The 26,220-nt window shown below is 42.9% G+C and overlaps 3 protein-coding genes across 13 annotated transcripts in view; 1 reads left to right on the forward strand and 2 right to left on the reverse strand.

Annotated features, from left to right (window-relative positions):
* KAT6A (lysine acetyltransferase 6A) overlaps positions 1–5,839 on the reverse strand; it is a 30,269-nt gene extending 24,430 nt beyond the window's left edge. Inside the window, exons 1-3 of the mRNA XM_063420149.1 lie at positions 5,732–5,839; positions 3,847–3,889; positions 2,962–3,732 (exon numbers count right to left, since the gene is read on the reverse strand). Of these exons, the coding sequence (XP_063276219.1) occupies positions 2,962–3,564 (603 nt within the window). The 5' untranslated portion in view covers positions 3,565–3,732; positions 3,847–3,889; positions 5,732–5,839. The remainder of the gene's footprint in view (positions 1–2,961; positions 3,733–3,846; positions 3,890–5,731) is intronic.
* Positions 5,840–9,049: 3,210 nt separating this feature from the next.
* AP3M2 (adaptor related protein complex 3 subunit mu 2) lies at positions 9,050–16,738 on the forward strand. Of its 2 annotated transcripts, XM_063420164.1 has the most exons (9): positions 9,050–9,405; positions 10,688–10,859; positions 11,382–11,519; positions 12,049–12,134; positions 12,701–12,834; positions 13,640–13,847; positions 14,549–14,693; positions 15,124–15,236; positions 16,294–16,738. In XM_063420164.1, exons 1-8 carry the CDS (start codon positions 9,133–9,135, stop codon positions 15,222–15,224), a joined length of 1,257 nt encoding a protein of 418 aa, XP_063276234.1. In that variant the 5' UTR covers positions 9,050–9,132; the 3' UTR covers positions 15,225–15,236; positions 16,294–16,738. The 2 variants fall into 2 exon arrangements, with proteins under 2 accessions (XP_063276234.1, XP_063276233.1); XM_063420163.1 differs by having other exon boundaries at positions 15,124–16,738.
* Positions 16,739–16,874: 136 nt separating this feature from the next.
* Positions 16,875–26,220, reverse strand: part of PLAT (plasminogen activator, tissue type) — a 106,265-nt gene continuing 96,919 nt past the window's right edge. For 9 of the 10 annotated variants that reach the window (XM_063420157.1, XM_063420151.1, XM_063420162.1 and 6 more), the window contains 12 exons: positions 25,270–25,309; positions 24,732–24,863; positions 24,226–24,339; positions 23,688–23,862; positions 23,027–23,118; positions 22,599–22,773; positions 22,184–22,269; positions 21,543–21,738; positions 20,963–21,099; positions 20,736–20,876; positions 19,190–19,338; positions 16,875–18,322 (listed from right to left, as the gene is read on the reverse strand). In XM_063420157.1, the coding sequence (XP_063276227.1) occupies positions 18,164–18,322; positions 19,190–19,338; positions 20,736–20,876; positions 20,963–21,099; positions 21,543–21,738; positions 22,184–22,269; positions 22,599–22,773; positions 23,027–23,118; positions 23,688–23,862; positions 24,226–24,339; positions 24,732–24,863; positions 25,270–25,309 (1,596 nt within the window). In that variant the 3' untranslated portion in view covers positions 16,875–18,163. The remainder of the gene's footprint in view (positions 18,323–19,189; positions 19,339–20,735; positions 20,877–20,962; positions 21,100–21,542; positions 21,739–22,183; positions 22,270–22,598; positions 22,774–23,026; positions 23,119–23,687; positions 23,863–24,225; positions 24,340–24,731; positions 24,864–25,269; positions 25,310–26,220) is intronic. The other variant, XM_063420153.1, reaches the window with a different exon arrangement.

The following is a 26,220-nucleotide window of genomic DNA, read 5'->3' on the forward strand; positions in this document are numbered from 1 at the left end:
AAATTAATCATATCACCTGTATTTTCCTTCTAATTGAACAGAAACAGTCCTACTGTTGTCCTGAGATCAAATTTCATATGCTCTGGAAACTTCCAACATGTATGGCAATTGTTTCCACTTCTCCTTCAGTTAGTTGATACTTGTTTTTTTAATAATAACGATTTTACAAAGATTCTTTCTGTAACAAGCGCAACAAAAACACAACAAAAGCAGAGCAAGCTATCTTTAAGGCATCCAGCCTTAAGACCTGCAACTTACTACAACTTAAGTTCCTCATGATGGTACTAGGGAAGAGCTCTTTGCTCTTAAACAGTATTAAATATCACTATGGCAGTAGTTTCTCAAAGTAATGCAGTAATTATTGCATTGTAGTAATACTCTATTAACTATTGAACAGTTGTCCTGGTTTTGGCTGAGATCATGTCAATTCTTCTCCCAGTAGCTGGGTTGGTGCTACGTTTTATAGGATGAGAATACTTTGGATAACTTAGTGATGTTCCAGTTGTTGCCAAGTAGGGTTTGCGCCAAGTCAAGGACATTTTAGCTTCTCACCCCACCCACAGTGAGGAAGCTGGCAGGCACAGGATGCTGGGATGGGACATAGCTGGGACAGCTGACCCAGCCTGTCCAGAGAGGTATTCTAGACCTAATGGTGTCATGCTCAGTACATAAACTGGGGACAAGCTGTCTGAGGGCTGCTTGGGGACTGTCAGGCCATCCCTGAGCAGGTGGGAGGTTGAACCTTTTTGTTCATGTTACTGCCAAGGTTCTTCTAAGAATTAAGGGAAACATTGTCACAATATTCCCAAAGAGTCTGTATCAAGTATATTCTATTAAAGGAAAAAAAAAGAAGAGAAAAAATCCCTCACTACTCTCAAGAACCCACTAAGTCAAGAAAATCACGGTAGTGCAGTATTTCTTCTGCACTTGCACAAACTGGTTGAGATTTAAAACAAAGCAGTCAAGTGAAGGTCACTGCACTGTCTGCATGGAAAAAACCCAAGAACAAACCAAAACCAAAAACATAAACTGTCTTAAAAATCGTGGAGAACAGGAACTTTGGGCCACCACTGACTTGACAGTCAATTAATGCTGGCAGAACCTACATGTTTTAACATTGTAACTTCAAAATTACTTCAGAAAATAGTGTGAAACTCCTCATGAGTTACACAGCACAGAGATGGTACATAAAGAGCAGAAATCTAAGGTTAAATACAGACCTACACAGACACAGAAACTCAGAAAAATTTATTGAAAGAACCCCTTGAAAATTTTGTATTTTTTTCAGGGGCACAAAAAACAAATCCCAGACTAAATTCAGTATTTATAGTAGTTCATACTACCATTCACCACTCTGATTTATAACATTTTAAGAAAAGTGCAGGGAACAATTCATTTCAAAGAATATCAAGTTGCTTCTGAGTTTTTGCACATTACAAGAAGGCTGAAAATGCTGTGATACATACTATGTTAATAATATGCACAGCCACTCTTATCCACTGTTACCAACACTCTCAAGCCAGCCACCTCACGTGCCAGGTTTGTTTATATCCAGTTTTCATAACATTTTACAGCTATACTGACTTCATTATAGATAAACAGGACTTACACAGGAAACATTGGTACACAGAACACTGGAATTTTCAGCATAGAAACGCTTCCTACATTACGCCAGTCCACAGCACCACACACTGACAAGTTAAGTACTATGTCCACTGTAAAAGCTCCCACAGTTAAATCAGAATTTCAGAGAAACTTTACTGGTGATAAAGCAGCTGTGCAGATTTTATTTTCTTTAGGAAGAAGACTCCTACAGCAGTTTAAATCTTCAAATCCTAATAGATCACTAAAGCATTTCTCACCAGAGAGGGAAGCTGACTTCAAAAACCATGAGTAGAACACACCCAGAAAACTCATCCCTGAACAGGATATTTGTAACAACCAAAAATTTCACACTCTGCTGAAAAATGTATCCCTTTATCATAAAAAAGATTAATTTTCACATTCTAGACTTCCTACAGACAAGCAGTGCAAATGTATAAAACACTGGCAAATTGATCTTCAGTAAACAAAGACAAGTTTCTGTTTTACTCTGCATTCACAGTAACAGAGAGAATAAAAAGACACTGACTGGGCGTGAATTTCACTCCAACAATTTCATCTTGAGGTTAGAGTGGAGGATCAATGACCTTAGAAATGCAGAAGTATGGCAGAAAGGAGGGCAAAACCACAAAAAATAAGAGAAACCAACAGAAAAAATATTCTGCTTTTTATAAAGAACAAATATTTAAAATGGGGGAGGGGGCAAAGGGTAAAGAAGTCCCCAAGTGCTTTTTCCAGCATTTCCATGCTCTTTAGATCATACGATGGTTTGGGTGGGCAAGAACCTTAAAAATCATCGGGTTCTAACCCCCTGCCATGGGTAGGAACACGTTCCACTAAACTAGGTTTCTTCCTATTTCACAACAAATAGGTTCTGGGACAGAAAGTTCTTTGCCCAGTATAAAGAAAGGCTCTAAGACAGCATTAGGTGGCAATTGCTAATCAGCCCCTCACTGTGTTACCTGAATTCAACTAGAAAGAAGAAATGGCAGTCAAACAAAAATGTGAGAGATCATCTCAAGTTTGCTTTGCAAATCTACCTCACCTTCAAGAGAGGAGGCTTACTTTCTATGTTTTGCTGAACACCTACAGTAAGCCTGTTACCATGCTTTCAGTTCCACTGCACAGAAGCATTGTAAATTCCCCACAGTAGCTCCTCTGCAATTTTGTGGTCTGAAGTACAAATTACAATCCATTACATTTCCTCTCATGTTTACAAAATTGGATACAATGGGATCCTAAATAAACATTAATAACTTCTAACATACCAGATTCAAGATAATTGACCTCAAATTACAACTCTGTATTGACACATTCCATCAATCACAAGAAAACTACCATGCAAAAACTTTGCCTTACCTTATCCTTTTCATGGGGAAGGAGACACACTGGAGGGAGACAGGAAAGAGATTCAAAACTCTCCTTCCCATCAGCATTAGTGGTTGCTTTAGTGTTGAGTTGGTACAGAGGTCCATCCTTAAGGAGCCTACCATGGCCAACAGCACGTTTGACAGCTAATCGTAATTGCTGGTGAAAAATGGAGGCAGCGCCACCTCCAAATAATGCAGACACATCTTTCTGACCTTTCAGAAAGCGCTCAATGTTCTTCAAGGATGAGCCACTAGACTCAGCCAAGCCCTCAATTGCCCGTTTAATAAGTTTATTCCAGTCCACATTTGGTTTACCATCCAACTTGCCATGGTTCCGAGGCTTCGGAAGTGCTATTCTCCCAGGATTATCAGGGTCCTTGTAAGAGTTGAGACCCTTGTTGGAGACTTTTAAAATAGTTCCATCTTTAACACTCAACTCTAACTGTTCCAGAACAGTTTTGCGGTCCAAACCATGCGAAGATGACACTGCATTGCATATCCTCTCCTCTGAAGGTCGCTGTTTTTGCTTCTTTACCTTTTTGATTGCCTCCAAAATCCACTCTGTATACAGCGGGTTGGCGAGTTTTACCATGGTGAAGAATTCTGTATATCCATAGAGTCGTTATCCTTTATCCTGATGCTGAACGAGTTTCAAATTATGAGAAAACAGATCCTCGAATGATGGGAACCAGCTAACCATAGCATACACGTTTTCTGTTCTGAATTAATCCTTCTTTCTCAAACATTATTTGTTTTCACACTGAGGAGAAAAAAACAAAACAATTAGAAACTTCTATACTCTTTCCAATAAATCTCGTAACAGCTTCACAGAAAGGTTTTCCACAAAGGTATAAAGATTTCAGCATTATCTCACCTGAGCTTCTGGCCTCACAATCAAAAGAGCTCTAATGTTAGGCCTGGAAGAAAACAAGAGAGATATTTTTAAAAAAACAGTTATGAAGAAAAGGAAAAAAGGAGCAGACGATGTTAATTTTTTAAACACACAGCAGAGTTTCAAGCCACTACAGTTCTGAAATACTGAAGTAATACTTCAGATTTTATCTTCACTACTGACAAAAGCATATTTTATCACTAAAATTACCCCATACAACCTAGAGAAAAGTGTCCTTCCCATTTTGATCCATTAGTCTATACCAAGATTTGTATCACTGCTGAGGAGAACACAAATTAATATTGGGGGGGGGGGGTGGGGGGAGAAACCCACAACAAACATCTTATAACAGCAGCAGCTTTCTTACTTTTTACACACAGAAGACACTGCCTGAAACTTCAATGGAAAACAGGAATAACCAAAACTCTTGAGCAAACAGCAAGAAACTTTCAGAGCATTTTCAGGAGTATAATCATGGGTTTCCCTTCTGTGAACAAATGCTGCGACAGTTGTTCCGTAAAGAAAAAAACTGAAGAAACACAGCTAGAGATCGTAATTAAATGCTCTACTTTTAGAGGTGATAGAAAAAAGAATACAACATAATTTTCAATATTGTTGAGGTTCATTGAAAACACCTGAGCACAAAGCTGATCATACACAGTGTAAAAGGAATGCTTATGCCATTGTTAATTAACGATGTTGGTGAAAGGGTGTGAGGTTCTACTGCAGAACCTTTAGTTAGTTATCTTTAGAATAGCTTTTTCTAGGTGTGATAACTGTCTGTAGTGCTGAAGTTCTACATCAGGAGTACAACAGCACACTAGCGCAGAAGGATCTGTAAAGTGTTTATCACAAGAAATAACAATTTTCTACAAGGGAGGTTTTAGACAAGAGCTACGTCGACAACACAGTTATCCTGTTCTGCTTTTTAGTAAGTACTGAGGAATTTATCAACACACAACACATTTGCATACAGGCATCAGACTCAATAGCAGAGCTCCACACGGCCAGTACTGGAAAAATTCTGAATGACTGCTTAAACTAGAAAGGATGCAGTGCTTGCCTAAAGTTTTTATCCTGCGAAGAGCAGATGTAAAGGGAAGTATGGTTCTCGACACCTGCTCCCCTCGCAAAGCAGAGATGCGCTCCCGCGGTGCCCCTGCCCGCCTGGATCCCGAGGCCCGAAGGATTCCGTTCCCTGTCCCCAGCCGAGCTTCGTGCGCAGGGCGTTTTGCAACCGTCCAGCCAGGCCGGGGCGACACCGGGACGGTCCTAGCGCCGGTGGGTCACTCGCTCGCTCGCTCGCTCTCTGCGTGACAGGCAACCCCTGCACCTGCTACCGCTCGTTCCCATCCCTACCGCGGGTGGGTCCCGCACACGGCGCCCCAAGGAGCGCACTGCCTCAGCACAGAAACTCACACCGGCGTATTCGGGAAAGCGGGGCGCAGGCCGCAGCCGCAGCAGACAGCCGGGCCCCACGCAGCTCTCCGTCCTCCCGGACACGGGCAGTGCAGCTCGGCCAGGTCCTCGCACTGGTACGGCTGGGCCCGCGCCCGCCTCAGCCGCGCTCTCTCGCGCGCCACACACTGAACGGAGCTCAGCTCGCGGACCCCCGGCCACTCCGCCCACCTCACGCGTGCCGTGCCACGACCGCCACCTCCCCGAAGCGTGGGCCTGGCGAGCGCCGCGAGAGCGGACGGCGGGGCCGGGCCTGGCGCAGAGCGGCGGCGGGGCCGGAACAGGCCGCGAGCCTGGAGCGCCCAACGGGCCTTCCCCTTCCCCAGGCCACGGAGCTCGCCAACCGCCTGTCCTCGACTTCCTCGGTATCAACCACCCGAGCCGGCGAGGCTCCGCCAGCATTACTTACCAAGGCCCGTGAGCGCCGGGACCCGGGAGATGAAGGCCGGACGGCAGCGAAGCCCGAAACTGACACGGCGGCCATCTTGGGCCCGGCGCGCTGCGGCGGGGGGCGGGGGGGCGCGAGGTGGAACAGCCCGCGGGGGGAGGAGGGTGGCGAGGCGACGGAACAGCGCGGCGGGGCGCAGGCGGCCGCCGCGGGGCGCTGTGGAGCCGCAGCTGCGCAGCCGCGGGCGGGGAAGGCGGGGTCACGCTCGGAGCCGTCCGAGCCGGGCGGACAGAGTGAGGGAAGCGGCCGGGCCGAGCGGGGTCGTGCGGCAGGGTGGCTGCGCTCGGTAAAGGCTGACTGGAAGCGTACTTGGGGGGTAGCGGTTGCAGAGCTGGGCGTCTCGCTGTGGTTGTGCGGAACCCCTGCGGTTCGGGAACGCGGGCTGCGGCCGCCGGAGGCTCCGACCGCCGGGAAAGGGGCAGGATGGTGAGAAGGCTGGGGCTGCCGGGCGCGCGCTGTCGATAGATACCCCATACCCTGAAAAGAAAGAAATTCTTCTCTTAGGCTTTCAAACTTGCGCTTGAAACTGCGCTCTAGGCTTTTTCCGAAGTGATGTGGAATTCTGACATAACGATACCATCTAGTTCTGAGAGCGAGTACTCGTTGCCTGTGCCTCTTTGTATGTGCAAATAAGGGTTGCTCTATCCTTGGCTATCTCTGACAGGTAATTTGTTTAACTTTCTGACGTATTTTACTACGTAATGTCCAAGCATTATCTGTCCCCCATGACAGTACCTTGGGAGCTCTCTAAGTACTTCGATGTGGCTGGGCAGAGGTGCCTGTTCCTCGCAGACATCAGAAGGGGCCGGCCTTGGTTCGCTCACACCACAGGTTCTCGGTTCTGCAGAGGTACAGCGTTCCCCTGGCATGTGCTGAACCTTGGCAGACATGAGTAAAGAGCTGACTCTCAATCAATAGCACTTTCTCTTAGGTTATATTTAATTGAAAGTCTCATTTTGTTATGCATTCGTGTGGCTTTGTGCTCTATGCGCTTCTCTCACCCTTTGTAACCTCTGCCTCAGCTTACCAATTGTTTACACATCATAGACCTTTTCACCATTGCCTTAAAGGACAACTAATGAGTAAAGTTTCTTGTGAGCTTCTGTTTTTAGAAAATAAAAAATAAAATCTTAAGAACTATTCTAGAGACTGTTGATAAAACAAGTATGGTGTTTTCTGAATGGCTCTGTTTCATATCTTCAGGTGGGAAATTTCTCTTTTGAGCATGAGGAGTTACTTGGATGGTTTAAAAGTAAGTTTTTCAGTGTGAAAGTTAAATGTTCCCAGTGAGTTGCTTATTAGTTGAAGCAAATGGAGTTTGAGGTGCTATTTTCAAGGCACTGTACAAACAGTTCAGTTTCTACTGTGTAGACGGCAGAGGTCTGGCCTTGTGTTGTCAGACTTGGATTCTCCCAACAAATTAATCTTCTCATACCTCTTCCCAAGTCTTCAAGACTGCAAGGCTTCCAAATTATAGGGCTGTCTTAAATTACAAGGCTGTGGTGCTATATTCAGAAAAACTATTATAGACATAAATGCAATTTCCAGGAGAGAAATTAAAGCAGGACTAAGAGGATGCAGTACAGAACAGTGAAACCCAATTGTGTTCCTATAACTGTTGATATGTAGACTCTATTCTGTTTTAGAATTAGCAGTAGGTTATTATTAACAACCTTGTAAAACTAATTTGTTTTGTAGACTATTTAAATAATGTAATATACTGCCAAAAATTAATTGCATTTCATGAGACAGTAAAGAAATGCCTTTATTGAAAAGACATACCCCATGACTGCTGTTTTTACATACAGGTTAAAAACAGATCCATATTGTGTTTGATGGAGAACCAAATGTATAAAGGCTTTATGTTGACAGTTTAACTATGTTCTGCTGCTCTCTGTATGTGATACCTATATGACTCCCAATAATGCAATCTTGTTATAGACTGATATGATAATCTCTACAGTGCCTTTGTGTTAAAAAGTGATTATATGAAAATAATGATTACATTAAATTTAGGAATGATGTAACTAAATGACAATTTGCTGCCTCTGTGTTGCTCTCAGATATGTAATTCATCACAGTAATTTGTTAGACATTTAAAAGTGTTATTTGTTGTTTAAAAATTGCATTTGATACAAATAATGACCATAAAAGAGAAATTAATATAGGTAATTTCTCCTTCATTGTTGTACTGCTATAGCAAAAAGATCATCTAGCCCATGTAGAATTACCTAATGCTTTAAATAAGGATGTATGCATACAGTAGTATTGCAAGGTAGTGTCAGAGTAAGTGAACTGTGCTCCATTTTTGGGAAAAAACAGCTGCAATAAATCAATAGAAATAAAAGATACCAACTCTGAACCGGGCCTTTGTTTGCGCCTGACATGATTTGTCACAACTGCCAGACTTGGGGATATCACACTTAGAAGATTTGCCCACAATCATGAATGACAATAGAGTGTCAAATCTCAGATCTCAGTCTCTCTGTGCTGGTGCAACAGTCTGATCCTCTCTCGTGTAAGAAAGGCTGTGTGCTCGGACAGCTTATTTAATGGGATACAGAGGACTGCTTTTCTGTTGTTTATGTATATTCCCAGCAGTGTATTAGGAAAATTATTTGTCGTGGCATATCTTACTCAGAAGCCCAAGGATCTGCTATATGAATATAAAACACGAATTTTAATTATGCAAAGGAATAACGTGCTAGAGAATTTAGGTAAATTTGGCACGACAATTGTTTTCACGCCAGCTGGATGTTTTCTGGGATTTTACGCCGTGGTGAATGAACCAGCAAAACAATGCAGTGAAAAACGTTCCCCTAGCTGCTCCACCCTGCAAAAGCCGGGTTATTTCCCCATTTCATGGACTATACCCAAGTTCCCCTCTGGAAAGGGACCCCTAAACACCGATGAGGAGCAGGCGGGTTAGCTGTAACACACCGCCGAACGACGGACAGCGGCCTCCGTGTGGGACGGCCCCGATTCGCGATGGTGCCGCCTGGCGCGGGCGCCCTGCGTAGCTCCGGGCCTGAGGGCCCCGCATCGCTCCCTGCCGTGTCCAGGTGTGTGACAGGGGAGGGGGGGGAAGGAATCGATCGCAGGACAGAGACAAGGGACACAGCGACACGTGGCGCGCGGTGCTCTGCCGGGCGTGATCCCGTACGCGCCTGGATCCCCGTCCGGCCGCTGCCGGGATGGCTCCGGAGCGTGAGCGCGCCGTTCCGCCGCCTCACTGCGCAGACTCGTCCCGAGCGCCGGGGGCGGGGCCAGCGGGGGAAGCGCGGGAGGCATTTCGGGGGGCGGGGCCTCTGTGGGGAGCACTCTGTGGGTTTCGGTCAGCACAGCCCGGTCTCGCCGCAGCCATGATCCACAGTCTGTTCCTGATCAACGCTTCGGGGGACATCTTCCTGGAGAAGCACTGGAAGAGCGTTGTCAGCCGCTCCGTCTGTGACTACTTCTTTGAGGCGCAGGAGCGGGCCTCGGAGGCGGAGAACGTACCCCCGGTGATCCCCACGCCGCACCACTACCTCCTTAGTGTCTACCGCCACAAGATCTTCTTCGTAGCCGTCATCCAGAGTGAGGTGCCGCCGCTCTTCGTCATCGAGTTCCTGCACCGTGTCGTGGACACGTTCCAGGTATGGCCGAGGGGCTGACAGGAGCGCAGGGGCATCGGCACGGCCGCGCTGCGGGGAAGAACGCGCGGGCAGCGCAAGGAGCCCCTCTCGTTTGCAGCTGTTAGGGGTTTTTTGGTTGTTTCCTGTCTCGTAATCATCACCCTGTGTTTGTGAGGATGTAGACAGGGCATGCCGTAGTCGGGAATTTACTGCCTAGGATTACGATGGATTCCGGATCAACCTGTGCTCACCGGATGAACCTTTCAGTAATCAGTATTTCTGTTCTGCAGCCTTACCTGCTCTGGCAACTGTGAACTAAGACCAAGCCGACCTTGTTCTCACAAGGAGCTTTTGCAATTCATAGCCACGTCCTTTAATCAATTAGATACAACATACCTGTGCGTTTACATCTAACGATGCTTCTTGGAAGCTTCCTAAAGCAGTGAGTTGCAGGAGTTGCCCCAGAGTAAATGTATTCCCTCTGTACTGTGGTTGACACATCTTCTGATCAGTTTAGGAAAAACGATAAAGATGTCTGTCTTCTGCCTGCCAACAATAGGATTGTGTTGTCTGGATTTGAAATGTCTTGTGACCAGCATCTTGCCAGCATACAGGAAATGTGTGCTTGGCCAAACAAGTATCATGGGATCTTTGGCATCCAAGATGTCAGTCAGAACCTGACTGTATTCTTAATTATGTGTCTCTGTCTTTAGAGAGTGGATTGGCCGTTCAGGCCAGCAGTGGATCATGTCAGACCCTTAGGTCTTGTTTTTATGAGGGTATGAGGCATGAGAGTGTCATCACTGGCTTAGATTTATATTAAAATCTGACATGTCTGAAAAAGAGTGTTTGTAATGCACAACTAGGATTTCTCTGTTGTCACAGTATACATATACTCATTCTTTATGCAAAATGCCTGATCTCTCTAATTGCTGTAAGTAACTAGAAGCTTGGGTTTGTGTTTGTGCAAATGCACTTGCTTTCTCCTGAAAGATGCTTGAAGTCCACATAGAATAAGACAGTAAATAAATTATATATTCAATTTTAAAAATTGCTGAATTAGTTGGGACTGCTGATGTGGGAATTTGCCACCTTACTGGAGCAGTGGCTGAGATGTGCTTAGAGTTGTACATGTCTGTGGGAGTGGCGTGTCTGACGTGCTTGTAGTAATACAGGGAATTTCAGTGGTTTTTTGCCCCCTCCACGAAGAGGCTCGATTTATTCATGTGTGGGAGGGCACTGGACTGAATGATCACTAAGATTCTCTTTCACAGATCGCTGAGTAATTCTTTCTTTTGCACAGGATTATTTTGGTGTCTGTTCAGAGGTAATAATCAAGGACAATGTTGTGGTGGTTTATGAGGTGCTCGAGGAGATGCTGGACAATGGCTTTCCATTGGCAACAGAGTCTAATATTCTTAAGGAACTGATAAAGCCTCCTACTATTCTACGAACAGTCGTCAACACCATCACAGGTACAGGAAAACAAGAAGAGAAACTGGGGAGTCCAGGTGGCAATATTCCTGCATAAGTAAATTAGGACATGGGTGAAGAAAATTTATGTTGTCCCATATCATTCATGCAGCGCAGATGTGTTCAGGAAGTCATGTGATAGTGCTTTGCTTTGATGTTCCTTCCAATTTCAGCACCCAGCTACACTTTGGTTTTGCATTTGGTTTTGATCTGATTTGGGTTTTTTTAACCTAAAGAAGTCAGATTACATTTTCAGTTACAGACATGACATGACTTCCAGGATGAGTTAGTTTGATGTGAGTTTACACATCCCCATGCGTAGACACTTCCCCATGCGTATGTTTTAGAGATGAGTGTAAGAGAGATGTACGTTTTGGAGTACAGGGAGTCTGGAAGAGTAATTTTTCTCCTACAAAGAAACAGAGGTTCTTGGGGATTAATTACAATTAAGCTGTGTAAGGCCAAGGACTTGTTCTACAGCATTGCCTAACTTCTGTGGTTGTTGATTCCCTTTCTTTTTCCAGGAAGCACTAATGTGGGTGACCAGCTTCCCACTGGACAGCTCTCAGTGGTGCCTTGGAGACGTACTGGTGTAAAATATACCAACAATGAGGCCTATTTTGATGTGATTGAGGAGATAGATGCAATCATTGACAAATCAGGTACGGAAGTTGCTCCTGGCTAAGAATAGAATAACTTGTCCTGATAGTGCCTGAAGAGAGAGTTAGGTTTTGAAATACATACACCTTCATCCAAGTGTGGGAAGCTGTGTCCCTATTTTTACTTTGGAATGTCGCTAACTTGTGTGTGCTATTCAGTCAAAAATTTTACAGAGGCACCAAGATTTTCATTTGTCTTTGTTTTTGAGCTCTGATAAGCAATTCTATATCGGAAAATTAGAAGATGAGTAAAAATTGTGCATAGCACTTTTCTCTTTAGTATTTGTGCTTCTTAATCTTGTTAGAATTGGGAGCTATTGTCATTGGCCATTAAAATGGACATTGCTGGTGTCCATGGTTCTTAAGTGAATGAATCTCCTAGAGGAGTCGTTTGGAGTGATACAAATGTTGAGCAGGCAACATAATGAGCCATGGCATTTCATTAAGAAAATAGATTTCCCTCCTCCTTACTGATAGTTTTTCCACTTTGGGATTTTTTTGGTCAGGGTCACCTGGGTTTACTTTGTTACAGGTTCCACAATTACTGCTGAAATCCAAGGAGTGATTGATGCTTGTGTCAAGCTGACTGGGATGCCAGACCTTACCCTCTCCTTTATGGTAAAGCTCAAGGATTTATCTTTACTTAAGTTTTTTGAAAAGGGTTTCCCAGCCCTGCTGCTAAGATCACAGTCTTGAGATGATGGACCCCAGTACATCAGAATCTGGGTATGCCAGATGAAAAGAGAAAGAAATGACAATGAGAACTCATCAGGAACTTCAGCAGCTTAGAGCCTAAAAGGACCTTTTCAGATTCTTTGTTTAAAAGCAAAACAAAAAAAAAAGCTTTGTTTAATATGTGCTGTGACTAAGTTTTTGACATACAATGGTGCTTTAAGTGGATATCCTGAAGGGCCACATATTTTATGAGTATGCACCAATGCAATTATGTGACACGACTAAGTTTTCTAAAATAGGACTAAAAACATCCAAAAAAAGGATAGAGGTTATTGCGTACTGCTTTCATATGGATATAACAGCATCAGTCATATCTGAATGTAGACACCTTCAAGTGGTCAAGAGTGTTTCAAATGGTGGGCTCTTCATGGACTGAAGATTTCTAAGAAGAGGAGGTCATTTTAAGTTGTACTGCCTACACAAACATTCTGACTTTCTTTTTGTTTCAGAACCCTCGGTTATTGGATGATGTCAGCTTTCACCCATGTGTGCGTTTTAAGCGTTGGGAGTCAGAGAGAATACTCTCCTTCATACCACCTGATGGAAATTTCCGCTTGCTGTCCTACCATGTCAGTGCTCAGAAGTAGGTGATGAGTCTGGTGCTGTGAATTATGAAATTTGGATCCTTCTGGCTAGGAAGAGGATAAAAGAGGGAACTTTTAAAGATGAGGTGGCATGTTGAGCCAAGTGAAGTACAGGTGCATGGTGACTTACATTTTTCTTTTTTTAAATTACATGTTTTCTCCTTGTTTGGAGCAGTGATTCTGCAATTTCTTTCTGGCCAGCCAGCATTCTTCAACGACTACTAGCAGATAAACAAACTAGATAGAGAAAGAACTAGACAGTGTGGAGTAATCAAGCTATTGGTTTAATATGTTTATAAAAACATTTTAGAATAAAACAAGATAGCTCCTGTTAGGTTTTTGACACCTCTCTTAATGGAACCACAAGTTCTTGTCCACATTTACACTCTTCTAGAAGCAGCTTGCCAAGTGCTATTTGGGGTTCTGGTTGCTAAAGAATTTTGCTAGACCTTTGTCAGATTTATTTCTAGTAGGTGCAAAGGAGTGGCAAATGCAACCAAAAGTACAAACGTGAAGTTCAAGTGCTGCTGCACTGCCAGGATCTACTTGTCAGCCGGGTTGTGACACGCAAAAACATTTCTCATCTTTTGCTCAGGCCTCCTGTTTTATTGGATGTAGTTCCCTGTTCTGATAAAGAAAATAGGATACAGCAAGCTTGATTAAAAAATGTGTAATTAAGACTTGAGAATGGAATCCCAAGTTTCTTCCTAGCTTAAAACAAATGGGTGTAGGATTTAATTCTCTTTTAAACAAATGTGAAGGCAAGAGATTGACAAGGACTTTCTGTTTGTGTCTTTATTCTAGCCTTGTGGCAATTCCTGTCTATGTTAAGCACAACATCAGTTTTCGTGATAGCAGCTCACTGGGACGGTTTGAGATCACAGTGGGACCAAAGCAGACGATGGGGAAGACTGTAGAGGGAGTGATGGTCACTAGCCAGATGCCAAAAAGTGTCTTAAATATGACCCTTACACCCTCCCAGGGAACACACGTCTTTGATCCAGTTACAAAGGTAAGAGGGAAGAGAGAAATTAGATCAATTTTTTTTTAATCTTTCTTATCTATCTGAAAATGCACTCAACCTGTTCATGTTACATAACACTTCCGTGAACACTGCTTTGCTGAAGGCAGTATGTTGGGGTGAGAACTTTTTCTGAACAACTGCATACTAGGAGTTTTCTTAATCCCCAGAACAAATACCTTGGTGTCTGAGTAGTTGTGGCTACTTGCTGTGTGAAGAAAATCCAAGCACTGGTCTTGTATGATGGAACATCAATCTGATGGATGTCTTACAAACATCTGCATATTTAATTGTCATGCCCAGTGCTGCATGTTGGTCTTTTGCAAACACTGATGGTTGGTTAATGGTTTTGATTTGGTTTGGGGTGTTCTGGGTTTATTGTCTCCACCTGAGGGGTTAACTTTTTTTTGTCTTCTTGCAAACTTTAATCTGATGGGCTTACCCATGTGGCCTTTAGCACAAATAGTGGAAATACCACTCAGAGTAGGCTTTTGGGGAGCCTCATGGAAAGAGAAGGAGAACAAAGGTTCTGAGCTATCTGCTCCATAATCCTGTGTCTGGACAATATGAAAGGCAAGATAGTAAGAGAAAGACTTTTTTCACAGAGAAACATTAAAGCTGTCATTGGAAGGTGACTCTTCTTTAGAGGGTGCGCATTTGAGTTTCACTGCTACATTTTCTGCTCCTTAAAGTTACTGTCTTGGGATGTTGGGAAAATAAACCCTCAGAAACTGCCAAGTCTGAAGGGGAGCGTGAGCCTGCAAGCTGGGACATCGAAACCAGATGAAAATCCCACCATTAACCTGCAGTTTAAAATTCAGCAGCTGGCTATATCTGGTAAGTGACTGTGAGGTAAAGAAGTGGAATCCCTGCTGTGCTGGTGCTCATTCTGCATGTAGGTGAAATAACTTTGCAAACCTTCTGAAGTACATTCTACCTGAAACATGTTCTTCAAGCAAAAAAGTTGTCTGCTTTGACTACAGATATATGGAACTGTTCTTTCTGGTGGTCTGTGAAACAAGTTAACTACATTTCCTTGCATTTTGTGCTTGCACACCTATAAAGAAATTTAGGGTATGGATGTGCTTGTAAAGAGTGATTCCAACAATTAGCAGTTGTCATCTTTTCTCCGTTCTGTCTACTGCTTGCTAAATCTTTCCCTGTGCATTCTGTATCACTAGAATGATCTTCTGTCCCTTTATCCCAAAGGCCTGTCAGCTTTCTTTGGGGCAGCAGTCAGTCTTATGCTGTGTTTGTTTGCCTCTAGGACTGAAGGTGAATCGCCTGGACATGTATGGGGAGAAGTACAAGCCATTCAAGGGGATAAAATACATGACAAAGGCTGGCAAGTTCCAAGTCCGAACCTAGAGACTCCTGATAGTGAGGAAGAGCACTTTTTCTGTTTCCCCTGTCCCTGGCTGTTGGATGCAGCCTCTTATCCCATCCATCTATTTAGGGTTGCTTCCTTGTCTGTAGTAGCATAAGGAGGAAAGCCAGTGCTCAGAGTGCTGGAAAGCAGGGAAAAGTAAGGTTGACCTGAAACCACCTCATCCCTACCTGAGTCTGAAGTATTTGGAACAATGGCAAATGGGAGAGTTGCTCAGGTCCCTTAGGATTAGTGAGTCAGCTATGTAAGCTTGTATCACCTTCATTTTGCTGTCTTAGAGGAAATTCTAGGGATTTATGACCTTCTGTAGCTCCTCTTCTTTGAATTTTGTTTGGCTTTTGTCCCTTTGTAGATGATACAAAGTTGAATTTCCAGAAACTTCAATGTGATGATCCAACATCTGCCTTTCTGTACCATTGGGTGTTAGGGTGGAGAGCTGTATAGTTCTTGCTAGCAGGGAGAACATCTAGCTGTTCTGCCTCAAAAGGACTGGAAGAAGTGGAAGGGTAGATTATTCCACCCTTCCCAGGATGGGAAGTTGAGAAGCCTGAGATTGGGAATGGTGCCACAAAGGCAGAAAGGGAAGAAGTACGTTGTTTCTCTAGATATTTCATAATCAAGGTCATCAAGGATCTTGAGGCTCTGAATACAGACTTGAAATACATTCAGATCTTGTAACTGATGGGCGGTGGTATCTCCATGTAGGAATTCTCCTACCTTCAAACAGCTTATTTGGGGAATCAGAATCTGAGGCGGGTAGAGGAACTTTTGTGGAGACAGCACTGATAGAATTTGAAGCTATGGCTACGTGCAGATAACCACTGTCCTAGTAACTTCTGTAACCTCTTTTTGCCTCTCCTTGCCTATTGCAAATGAAGGTGATACTGCTGTTTTCCTGCTCACTGATGTCTTTCTTTGAGATAATTGTGACCTGGTACCTTTGTAGTGTTCCTCCTGTCCTACCTCATTTCAGTTCCTGTACCAGTCAGGTGCTGTGCAGATGGATTCAAAACTATGCTGGATTTTTCACCGGGATCATCTCTTCCTCAGGAGCTGTTGCTATATCTGCCCATTCCAGCCTGTGGTACATCCCTCTGTGCAGCAGAAATAGGAGATGAGAGGCACCTGCACTGTTCGTATTATCTGTAATAGGCTCTTTGGCCACTACATGCAAATGTGTTTTCTCTTGGTAGCAGAACTTGCACCTAAGCACTTGCACTTGACCACATACGTGTGGCTGTGGAGTCCAGCATGTCCAGTTCATGCTTGTGAACAGAACAGAGTGACCCTAAACGAAGGATAGCATTCATTCCACCTTGCATGTGGTGGACACTTGCATCACAAGTGGCATCTTGCTTGTGGGATTGCAAGTTCTGGTGCAGCTGAAGAATTCCATAGCAGGTGGCATTCTGCTGAGGTGACATTACTGCTGAGCATGTTCAGTGCAAACAAAGCCTTCAACAAGGGCATCAATAAAATTAATTTTTACATGTCATCTGTGTCATTTCAGAGTGGTTTGTGCAGGCTTTACAAGAAATAAAGTTGGTATTTGAGGAGGAAAGTAATCATGCCAATTGGATTGTGTATAGTGGGTACCTTAGGGAGATAAATGTCTTTATGCCGTTGGCACTGTAAACCTGGGACTAAGTTGCTGTCTGAAAAACTAAAATTAATTCCTTTCTTGGTAATTTTTCTTAGTGTTTCCCTAAAGGAGTGCTGAGCATTTCCTAGAACTTCAAGTGAAAAATGTTCTTAGGAATGCAGCTGAACCATTTTTATTTACTGGGTTGGGTAGCATGCTAAGGGCAGAGCTTTGATTATGTGGACAATTAAATACCTCATCACCCCTCTGCTCCTCAAATATTGATACTGTCCTTTGGCTTTGTAGCTTTGATTTTTAAAGGATCTTTTATTTACTGCTGAAGTGATTCATGTTACTTGAGATATTGAAAAGTTTTTACATACATAAAGGTATCAGGCCCTTGTGATGTACCAGTCTGAGATGGCTGCAAGTTCCTATTGAGGATGAAGCAGGGCGGAAAGGGGAAATGGGAAACAACATTAATGATAAAAGTTGGACATAGGAAGGACTTCTTGGGGGGAAATATGAGGTGCAGCTCTGTACTTCAGATACAAAAGATGCTGATGTCGACTGGGTTTCTGAAACAACTTGAGTATGACAGTATCAGCTGCTAAGTTAGATGAAAGCAATCAGGCAGAGGGCACTCATTCTTCTAAGACCTTTTCTTAAGATGGTGCTACTGTGTGCTGGAAGAGGACAAGTAGGGATATGCCATGTAAGAAGTGGAAAAGTTGATGTAAAGATGGAAACTATCTCAGGGATTTCTTTTTAATCAGGGAAGGATGTAATGGGTAAAGAAGCCAGGGAGAGGCAGTTAAATGCTCTGAGCTAGGTGGCAGCAACTTCTTAGAAATGAAATGCAAGTTAAAGTAAGGCTGCAGAATACTAGATCCTAGCTACTGGACAAGGATTTGGTAAATCTCCCAGATTAAGGATCTATTACAAAATTAAGGATAAAGAAGTATTTGTAAAACTTTAAATTAAATATCCCCTTCAGTTCCCACCCATTCCTAAAACAATATAGCTGCTAAAAAGATGCATTATGTTCTCTCTTGGTTTATTCACTCAGGGCCAGAATTAATTTTTTATTGTACTTATGTGATTTGATGCAAAGTGAAAGTTTGGTGATGTTGGAGAAAAGGATGATTAGCTTCTAATAACCTGTAATAAGGAAAGGAGAGTATTTTGAGAACATGCCCTTCCCACACATTGCAGTTTGTCGTTCTGTTGTACTAGAATCATCTGGACAAACAGGAAGCCCTGTCAGCATACTTAAAGCACCCAGAAGGAAGCTGTGAGGGCATGGCCGCAAGATTGCAAAGGGTTCATCTTTCTTTCTCAGAGTTTCATGGTGTCCTGAATCCAGTCAAGATAACGAGACACCTTTGTATAAACACCAGGTACGTCTTTGCGGCCGCAGCCTATTCCCCAGCTGATGATTCCAATCAGATACATACGATCATCCTTCAGACACACCAGAGGCCCTCCAGAGTCGCCCTACAGAGAAGTAACAGATTAGTAACAATCTCTTTGTTTGGTTTTGCATTGCTTTTCCTACCCCCACTGGCTTTAGGGGTGCACTAGTGTTTACAGAAATACCCTATGTAGTATGCTCACAAATTAAGAGCTCTTAGTAACAGTACTTTTACCTAAGTCACTTTTATGTTCCAGACTCCCTCAATGCTCATCTTATGGGGAGAGACACAGAAAAATGTAACAATAAAGTGTCTAACTTTGTGTGGAGCTCATTTATGAAATGCAGGTAAAATGTTGAAAAGAACAAAGGGAGGAAGGCTCTTATTCAAGCTATAAAGATCCAGGGGGTTTTATACTGCTGCATGTAACAGTAAAGCAAAATTATTAAATAGCTGTTTAAACAGAAAGCATGTGGATTGAATGCATGCCTTCCTTTTTCCTCACATCATGGCTGCTTGTTCTCCACCATCCTTCAGCCTTTATTCTTCTTTTTGCTACTTTTCAGTAGAGAGGCACCCCCTTCCTTCTACAGAACCTCCTGCTGGGTGTTTTGCATGCTCACATAACACAAAATACTAGGAAATGCTGGGATGGGTTTTCCTGTTCAGTTTTGTGGTATTTCCTGTATTTGGGATTTTCGGTCTGTGTTGCTCTGGTTTGATTGCTTAAGTGTTCCCTGCCTTCCCCTCCAGGAGGGGTGGGGAAAGAGAAATGAAAGAGGAGCCACCAGTTCTGATCTGTTCATCAAAAATCTAGTAGAACTGCCATGTAGGAAAATACCTTCTTTAAACAATTTTCTGAGGCTTTTTGTTTAGTTAGCTCAAAGTACAGAGAAAAGAAAAGAGATAAGGAAAAGAAAAGAAAAAAGAAGAACAGAATTGGGTTTACCTTGCAGGCATCATCAAGGTGCCTTGTGTCTCCTGCACATAACATATTGTCTGTAACTGTCCGGTTGTCTAGATACTGTGCTGTGCACCGACTGGCTGGGAACAATCTAACATGGCCTTCCTTCAGGTGCTCTGAATAAAATGGAGAAACTGGAAGAAAAATGACAATCTAAATACATATATATGTCTGTGTATGTGCATATATATGTTTTTTCAAAGTTGCAATTCAGTTTCTGTAGTTTAGGGGAGAGTAAACAGAAGTAGCTCTGTGGCTAAACTAAAATTTCCTTGTGTAAGGGTCTTTTTATAGCTTGGGTGTTCCACTTCGATAATCAGAACAGCTTAAATCTAGTTGAGAAAGAATATTGTTTCTTCAGCAAGCTAGAGAGGTTTTTGTAGGCTCCAAATTAAAGACTCTCGGGTTTCTTGGGTGGATAAGTCATCTTCACATAGTTATAGCAATCAAAATGAAGTAACGGGAAATGTCTCTGAAAATGCCTTAACTGTATGAAACAGGATCCTAACTTTTTAATATTAGACTTGCATTAACAAAAGTTAGATGCTTTGTCATACGTAATACTGAGTAAACTAGTACACTTATGTTGGAATGGAAAAGATTTGGGTGGTTGATTCGGATATCAGTTTTATTTTCCTGTATAGCTGCAATTGCACAAAACTGAAAGTTGGCAGGATTGTTGTTATTCAGTAGAGTTTTGAATTACAGTTGTACCATTTTTTCCCTCTCAGAGTTTATCCTGTACTCTCTAAGCAATGCTGAGGACAAGCTTTAAAAGCACTTTAAAAACACTTCATGCTAACACTTAATACAAGCTATGTCTTTAGGTCTGTTCCAAAACCTCTGTGGGTCCAAACTGTGATTAGGTCTTGTTTGATGGATGCTTCACAGTTTTTGTCTTACTAAGTTTACGAGTTAGAGAATTTAAAGAAAATGGAAAAGGAAGAAAGTAAAATAAGAGCTGGGGGTTTTTTTGTTTGCGTTAAATGCAGGTCTGCCTGTGTACACTTTCACTCAGCTTTTATTTCTGTTTGTTACAGCTCACCTTAAAAGCAATTTAACCAGCCTTTTAATGTGTATCTGGTATTGTTATTTCTTTCGCCTTTTTTTTACTACTCTCTACGTAGCCAATCTCTCTTAGAATGCATCAATCTGCAACTGTATGGTATATCAAGCCTTGACAGAAATGGATTTCTGTCCAAATTACAGTATCTAAATGTACCAAGTACAGCAGATGTGGCAGCCCCGATTGCAAATCTTATCTCTTTCCTACCTTAGTCACTGTGCTGTCTTTTTTTTTTAGTTTTGTACTGTGGAGAGTATCAAGGAAGACTCTACTAGCCCATATAGCTGACAGAACTCAGATGAATAATTTACAGTAAAACTTGGTTTTGAGTAACTCGTACGTACATTTTGTAGTGCTCATATAAGCCAATGTGATACATTACACATGCAGTGATGCTAAAGGCTTGTATTCTTTGAGGGCAGAGGACTCAAGGTTTGGACATGTAGACATGTATTTTCTACTTACATTCTTCATTTCTGCCATAACCAGAGATCTCACATTCAGTCCATGCAGGCAGCTGCAGCTCTGGCATGGGGAGGCAGGCAGTACGTACAGTGCCTGTTTCAACAGCACAGTCTTCTGCATCTGACTTCAATTGCAGCAGAGCTGAACAAGAAAAATATCCCCACTTCATTAACCACAGACTTGAGCCAACCATGACCTTCCAGTCACAAAGTCAGGAAAGTTCTTACCAATATCATTGTTGAAATTTTCTGAGTTAAATCTCTGATGCACAGTGTAGTTCTTCACTTGAAACTTCTGTTCGTTTTCCTCGGGAGTTGCTCGGGAAGTCCTACCCAGCACAATCTTCAGCTGATTTGTACTAAATCTGAAGAACAAGAGAGTCTCTATTTCTGTGTTAAATAGAGCAGACCCTTCCCTTGAAGATGTGCTGTTGGAAAGACTGTTTTTTTAAATTTTATTTTAGCTCTATTACTACTTTGTTACCCAGGCAGTTTGACTTCAAAGTGACCTATTTGCCTTCATTTTGGTTCTGTATGCTTACAGCTATCAGGGCAAAGCTCCTCTGCCAACCCCTTGCTGCTCTTGAGTTTCAGATGGTTCTGCATGTATATTGGCAACTTTGTTCTTAAGGTATCTGATACTCTCCTGTGGCACCTTAATTGCCATCCTGCTAGTTTGCCCAAATAAAGTTTGCCTATCTGTAATGCTCAGCACTGGGATTAAGAGTTTTTTTTCCCAAGCCTTATACCCTTCCAGTAAAGCTATGCTTCTACTTTCCAGACTTTTTACCCCCAATCCTCAACTTACCCTTCCTCAAAACAGTGAGCAGCTGACAAAACCCAGCAGGAACTGATCAGAATTCCTCCACAGAGGAAGTGCTCTCCAGGCACTCGGTGATACTTCACAAAGATGGCAGCTTGCCATGGGTGAGCTGCAATGTCTGCGTAGGAACCACCTTTAATCCTGTACTGGCGTACTCTGCGCTGCCGTAAGCCACAGGTGGCTGTGGATGACAAACCCAGAAACAGGATTTTTGTTCAGGTACTCTTGCTGTGAGCTATGGTTTAAGAGCCTCCTAGTCACCAGTCCATGTTGAGGCAGCCGGCCACAAACTGTTTAATATTTGACTCAGCCCTGTTTCCTAGGAAACTTGTATTCTGATTTGAAAAATACAGTAAGGAAACCCTGCCTTTCCTGTCCTCCAATTTCTGCAATCTTCCCTTCTGGCAGAGCAAAAGGCACTTCTGTGAGAGTGGAGCTACAGAATTGCTTTCTGCTCCAAAAAGCTTTTTTTGTTTGTTTGTTTAACTCCAGCTCCGTTTTTTACTGGAAGATTCTTGAGTGTAATACAGCTTTTTTTTTTCTCCAGATCTTATTTTAATATAGATGACATGCAGGACAGTAATGCTTCAAAGAAAGAGAAGAACCAGGAATGCTGGTATCCTTACAGCAAGTAGGCACATTGCAGTACTCCCATGTGAGCTGATTTCCTTTCAGCACATGGCACCAGGGCTTGCTGTCATTATCAGGATTCCTGCAGCATAGGAAAGAGAACAGCTATTTGTATTATCAGATCTGCAGAGAGTTTGCAGAGACCTTAAGGTGTCATACAGTGACCAGAGTATATTCTTTTTGATTTTTCTAGAGATATGGAGGGCACATGAAATTTGCACTTGCAGAGTCTGATGTTAGAGAAGCATAAATAGGTCAGGTGGAATAAAACTACTATTGGGAGTGAGTTTCATTGCCACCAGTAATGCGCTTTACTAATTTGTATAAAAGATTAGAGCCTCGCCTTAAGCATACTACAAGACAGTTTGGTGGTTTTTTGGGTTTTTTTCTATTCTATAACCAACTACATACCTGCAGAAATTGTGACTGCCAAGGCCCAGCCAGTAAGCATCTCTTCTCCAAGCAGTGTATAGCTTGTTGACAAGGATTAGAGAATTCCACTTCAAACAGGTAGCTCCAGAACTGGTAACACTGTGGCTGCCACGGTAATCTGTGCCTCTTCCAGATCTGCAGTCGATGTTCCTAACTTCCGTAAGAAAGCTGCACATTAACTAGTTGATACGAACCTGTCAGTTGTTCCTTAGGTGTAATTTCTTTCAGTGCATCTATATATGACCTCTATGCATCTCACTGTCTCAGTGTCATAAATACTAGAAGCCTAAATATAACATGAGTCTCAACTTGTTAGGCTACAGAAATAGCCCAAGTTCACAGAGAACCCTTATATATGCAGCCAATAATGGAAATTCCAATGTCCATTCCCTGTCCTCTGCATGTACCTTTTGAACAGGAGGGCACGCTGCAGTGTTCCCAGGTGTACCTTCCCCCTTTGTAGACATAGCACCAAGGTCTGGAATCCTCATCCGGGTTTCTGGAAGAGTTACAATATTATGCATCGTTATAAAGTTTGTCAATAGTGTAATGTGGGCCATCTAATTCACTAATTTAATTGCTGCTCTGCAGCAAAGGTGTGAACTGAACCATCAGAAGTTGCTGGAATTCCTATTTTAATTATAAAACTGTGGAGTACATTGAGGTGAAGATGAGATGGCCAGTAGCTAGCAGGAGTGGACAGCATGTTTGTGCAGTTTAGGTCATGTACAGGAAGCACTGTATTTTTACAGTTTTGATCAGGATTTGAAGCTGTAGGAAGCTGAATTACAAGTGGAGTTTAGGGAGGACTAAGAAGGGGCAAGAGGAAGACTGGGGTGAGAGACACTTGCATTTTGTAGTCCGTCATAGACATCCAGCCTAGGAAGATCTGAAGTTCAGACATGTCTACAGACGTTGCAATTACTGCTCATGGGCTGCACAGTATCTGCACCTTTGCAGTGTTCCCTGCTTGGTATCAGACGACAGCAAGCAGCCATTCTTTTGCTACAGGCTCTTAGAATGGGCTGATTCCTGTGGCTCTGACCTGTGTGCCATCAACCCCCTCACCTGCAATAGTTGTGATTGCCCAATCCCAGTTCAGCAGCATCCTTTCTTTGGCCACTGTACATCCAGTCCACCAGGCCATTGCTATTCCAGTTTAAACATTCAGTTCCACTCTCTGTCATGCTCCAGGTACCCCTATATGTTACTCCAGTGTCTTTGTAGCATTTAACTTCGGTATCTAAAAAAAAGTGAACACAATGTAAGGACAGCATCCCAATTCTTTCCCAGCAGCTTCCCCAGTCTCTGTTTTGTTTAAACTTGGCTCCCAGGCATCTTGTCCAGTAAGTCAGTGAAAATGCACTGTAAGGCAGACTGTAAGTGTATATGAAGGTCTTCAGTTACAAAATTCAGAGTTTTATTAAGAGACACATAGACCAACACAGGTGTGCTTAAAAGTTCTTTGTAGTAGTAGCTTTAGAATAAAAAAGAAAACTAATTAGAGAGCCTAGCCTACAGCAGGAGCTTCTGGGTGCCTCATTCTTGTGTACTGCATAGCTTACCCCAATGGCATTGTTCACAGCACTTGATGTGGTATACTCACCTATTTCACACTGCTTCCCTGAGAAACCTTGGTGGCACTGGCAGATGAAGAGCTCTGGGGAATAATACGCCTGTGAACACTGGCCCCCATTGTAGCATTTATTTCTAGTGCAGGCTGTGGAATAAGCAAAAGCCAGGAAATACTGTTAGATTTCACAGAAGCAAGAAGCTGGCAGTGATGTCTTTCGTTTTCCTGTCAGTCTCCTTTAGCCTGTTCTGTTTTTCCCTACCCACCTGTTATTGCCAAGTGCTTACAGCCTTTTAGTGTAGTGCTTCCATTTTTCCTTTGTCTCATTCTCTCCATATATTCTATTAGACTTCCTCAGCCCCATGTCCACTCCCACTTAGTCCTGCTCGTGACAGTGTACACTGGTATTTTCATTTCTATCCTCTTCTATTCTCAGACAAATTTTCTATGCAGTAAGTCTGGTCTTGACAGTGGAGTTCTTCTTTAAAACAATTAGATGGACAATCTCTCACCATTTCCTTTTTCTTTGTCATACTCACCTCTGACAGGCACAGTGTGGCAGCGACTCCGACCACTGTCGCACCTACAGTATTCTATTCTGCTCCCTGAAAGCCTCAGCCAGGTCCCCCTGTGTTGATAAATTTCTGCAGATGAATTATCTGTGCAGATGGCTGTAATCGGAGAAAGGAAATCCTCTTTTAGAGATTCAGGGAAAAGACCTGGCTGAGCAAAAGGACTTCCTTCTATTTCCAGGAGAAAAGCATCTGTGATGGGAGCATCTGTCTGATGGGTTGCCCTTTTTCCTTCTCAGACCACAGCTGTCCCATCTCTCTTGCTGCTGTGCTGCCAAATTGTACTATTCCACTATCGACTGGCCTCTTTTTCTTTCAAGAAGAACAGAGGGAGGGGAAAACTTTGTTGTGGATGGTATTAGCACTCTGGTATTTTGCCTTCTGAATCTCTCATCCAGATAACCATAACAAAAAGCTTTCAGGCTCTGTTTCTTCAGAATAATTTGCTTTCCCCTCCCATGTTCATAATGCTCCAGCTAACATGGTTTTAGTTAGCCTGGCTTACCTCTAGATCTGGCTCCTCGTTTGAAACGCATGTGTAAGCCCTGCAAGCAAAGAAGGTTAATTGTGTGAGTAACTGCTCTCTAAAAAAGATGAGAGAACAAATACCTTCAAAGAGTCAGTCCTTTTCTTGAGGGCATGTAAATCAGGGAAGCTCTGAGGAACTGTCTCTTGTCAGACAGTACAGTGAACCTCTAATACCTCAGTATAGGTTCCTAAGAATTGTAAATCATTTAGTTGCCATGGATTACCAGGTGACTGCTTGTCATCTGAGTGACGGTGAACTTGGGATGTGATGTACTCACATCAAATGTGAAGTCATTATGTGTTCTTGGGGCATTGTAAATGCTAACCAAAGCTTGTCAGCTTTCTGCCATTTGAAGGAGGTTCAAGCAAATAATTTCCAAGGTACAGTCAACAAGCAGTTACTTTTGCTCACTGACATGTAGTTTCCCCATAAGACTTTGTAGCTTGATTATCTTTAAGACATCTGTCTCCTGAAGACAATTAAATGAAATATTTTGGGTAAAGTTTTATGGAAGAAAACTATGTAGAAAGCTTCTTGATTAGGCCACAAGAGAAAGAAGATAAGAAGGAGGAAGGGTGGGACAGCAATTTTTTTGAGAAAGGGAGTAAACATTTTAGAACTGTGTAGCATTTACTCAAGCTGTGTGTACTGTGAGGCTTAAAGTGAGGGGACAAGGGAACCATTGATGTGCAGTTTTAAGTGAGAGGAGTGATGAAGATGATGACGACAGAAAATGAAAGGCTGGTTACAATGGAATTCTTATTAACAGTGAAAGGTGACAGTGAACAGATACACCAAGAATACCCAGAGAAGACTGGCTTACTGAAATGAAAAACCAGCCGGGACAACACATAACACATCCAGAGTGATAGACTACTTTGTAACATTTTTCTTCCTCCCATTTCTAGTGAGCTCAGCAGATATCCT

This window comes from Prinia subflava, chromosome 29 (genome assembly GCF_021018805.1).
Source record: "Prinia subflava isolate CZ2003 ecotype Zambia chromosome 29, Cam_Psub_1.2, whole genome shotgun sequence".
In the NCBI taxonomy this organism is placed as follows: domain Eukaryota; kingdom Metazoa; phylum Chordata; class Aves; order Passeriformes; family Cisticolidae; genus Prinia; species Prinia subflava.

Coding starts and splice junctions, on each gene's coding strand:
- AP3M2 (XM_063420163.1), top strand. CDS start 9,133: ATGATCCACAGTCTGTTCCTGATCAACGCTTCGGGGGACATCTTCCTG. Junction 11,520..12,048: donor TGCAATCATTGACAAATCAG/GTACGGAAGTTG, acceptor ACTTTGTTACAG/GTTCCACAATTACTGCTGAA. Junction 14,694..15,123: donor TCAGCAGCTGGCTATATCTG/GTAAGTGACTGT, acceptor GTTTGCCTCTAG/GACTGAAGGTGAATCGCCTG.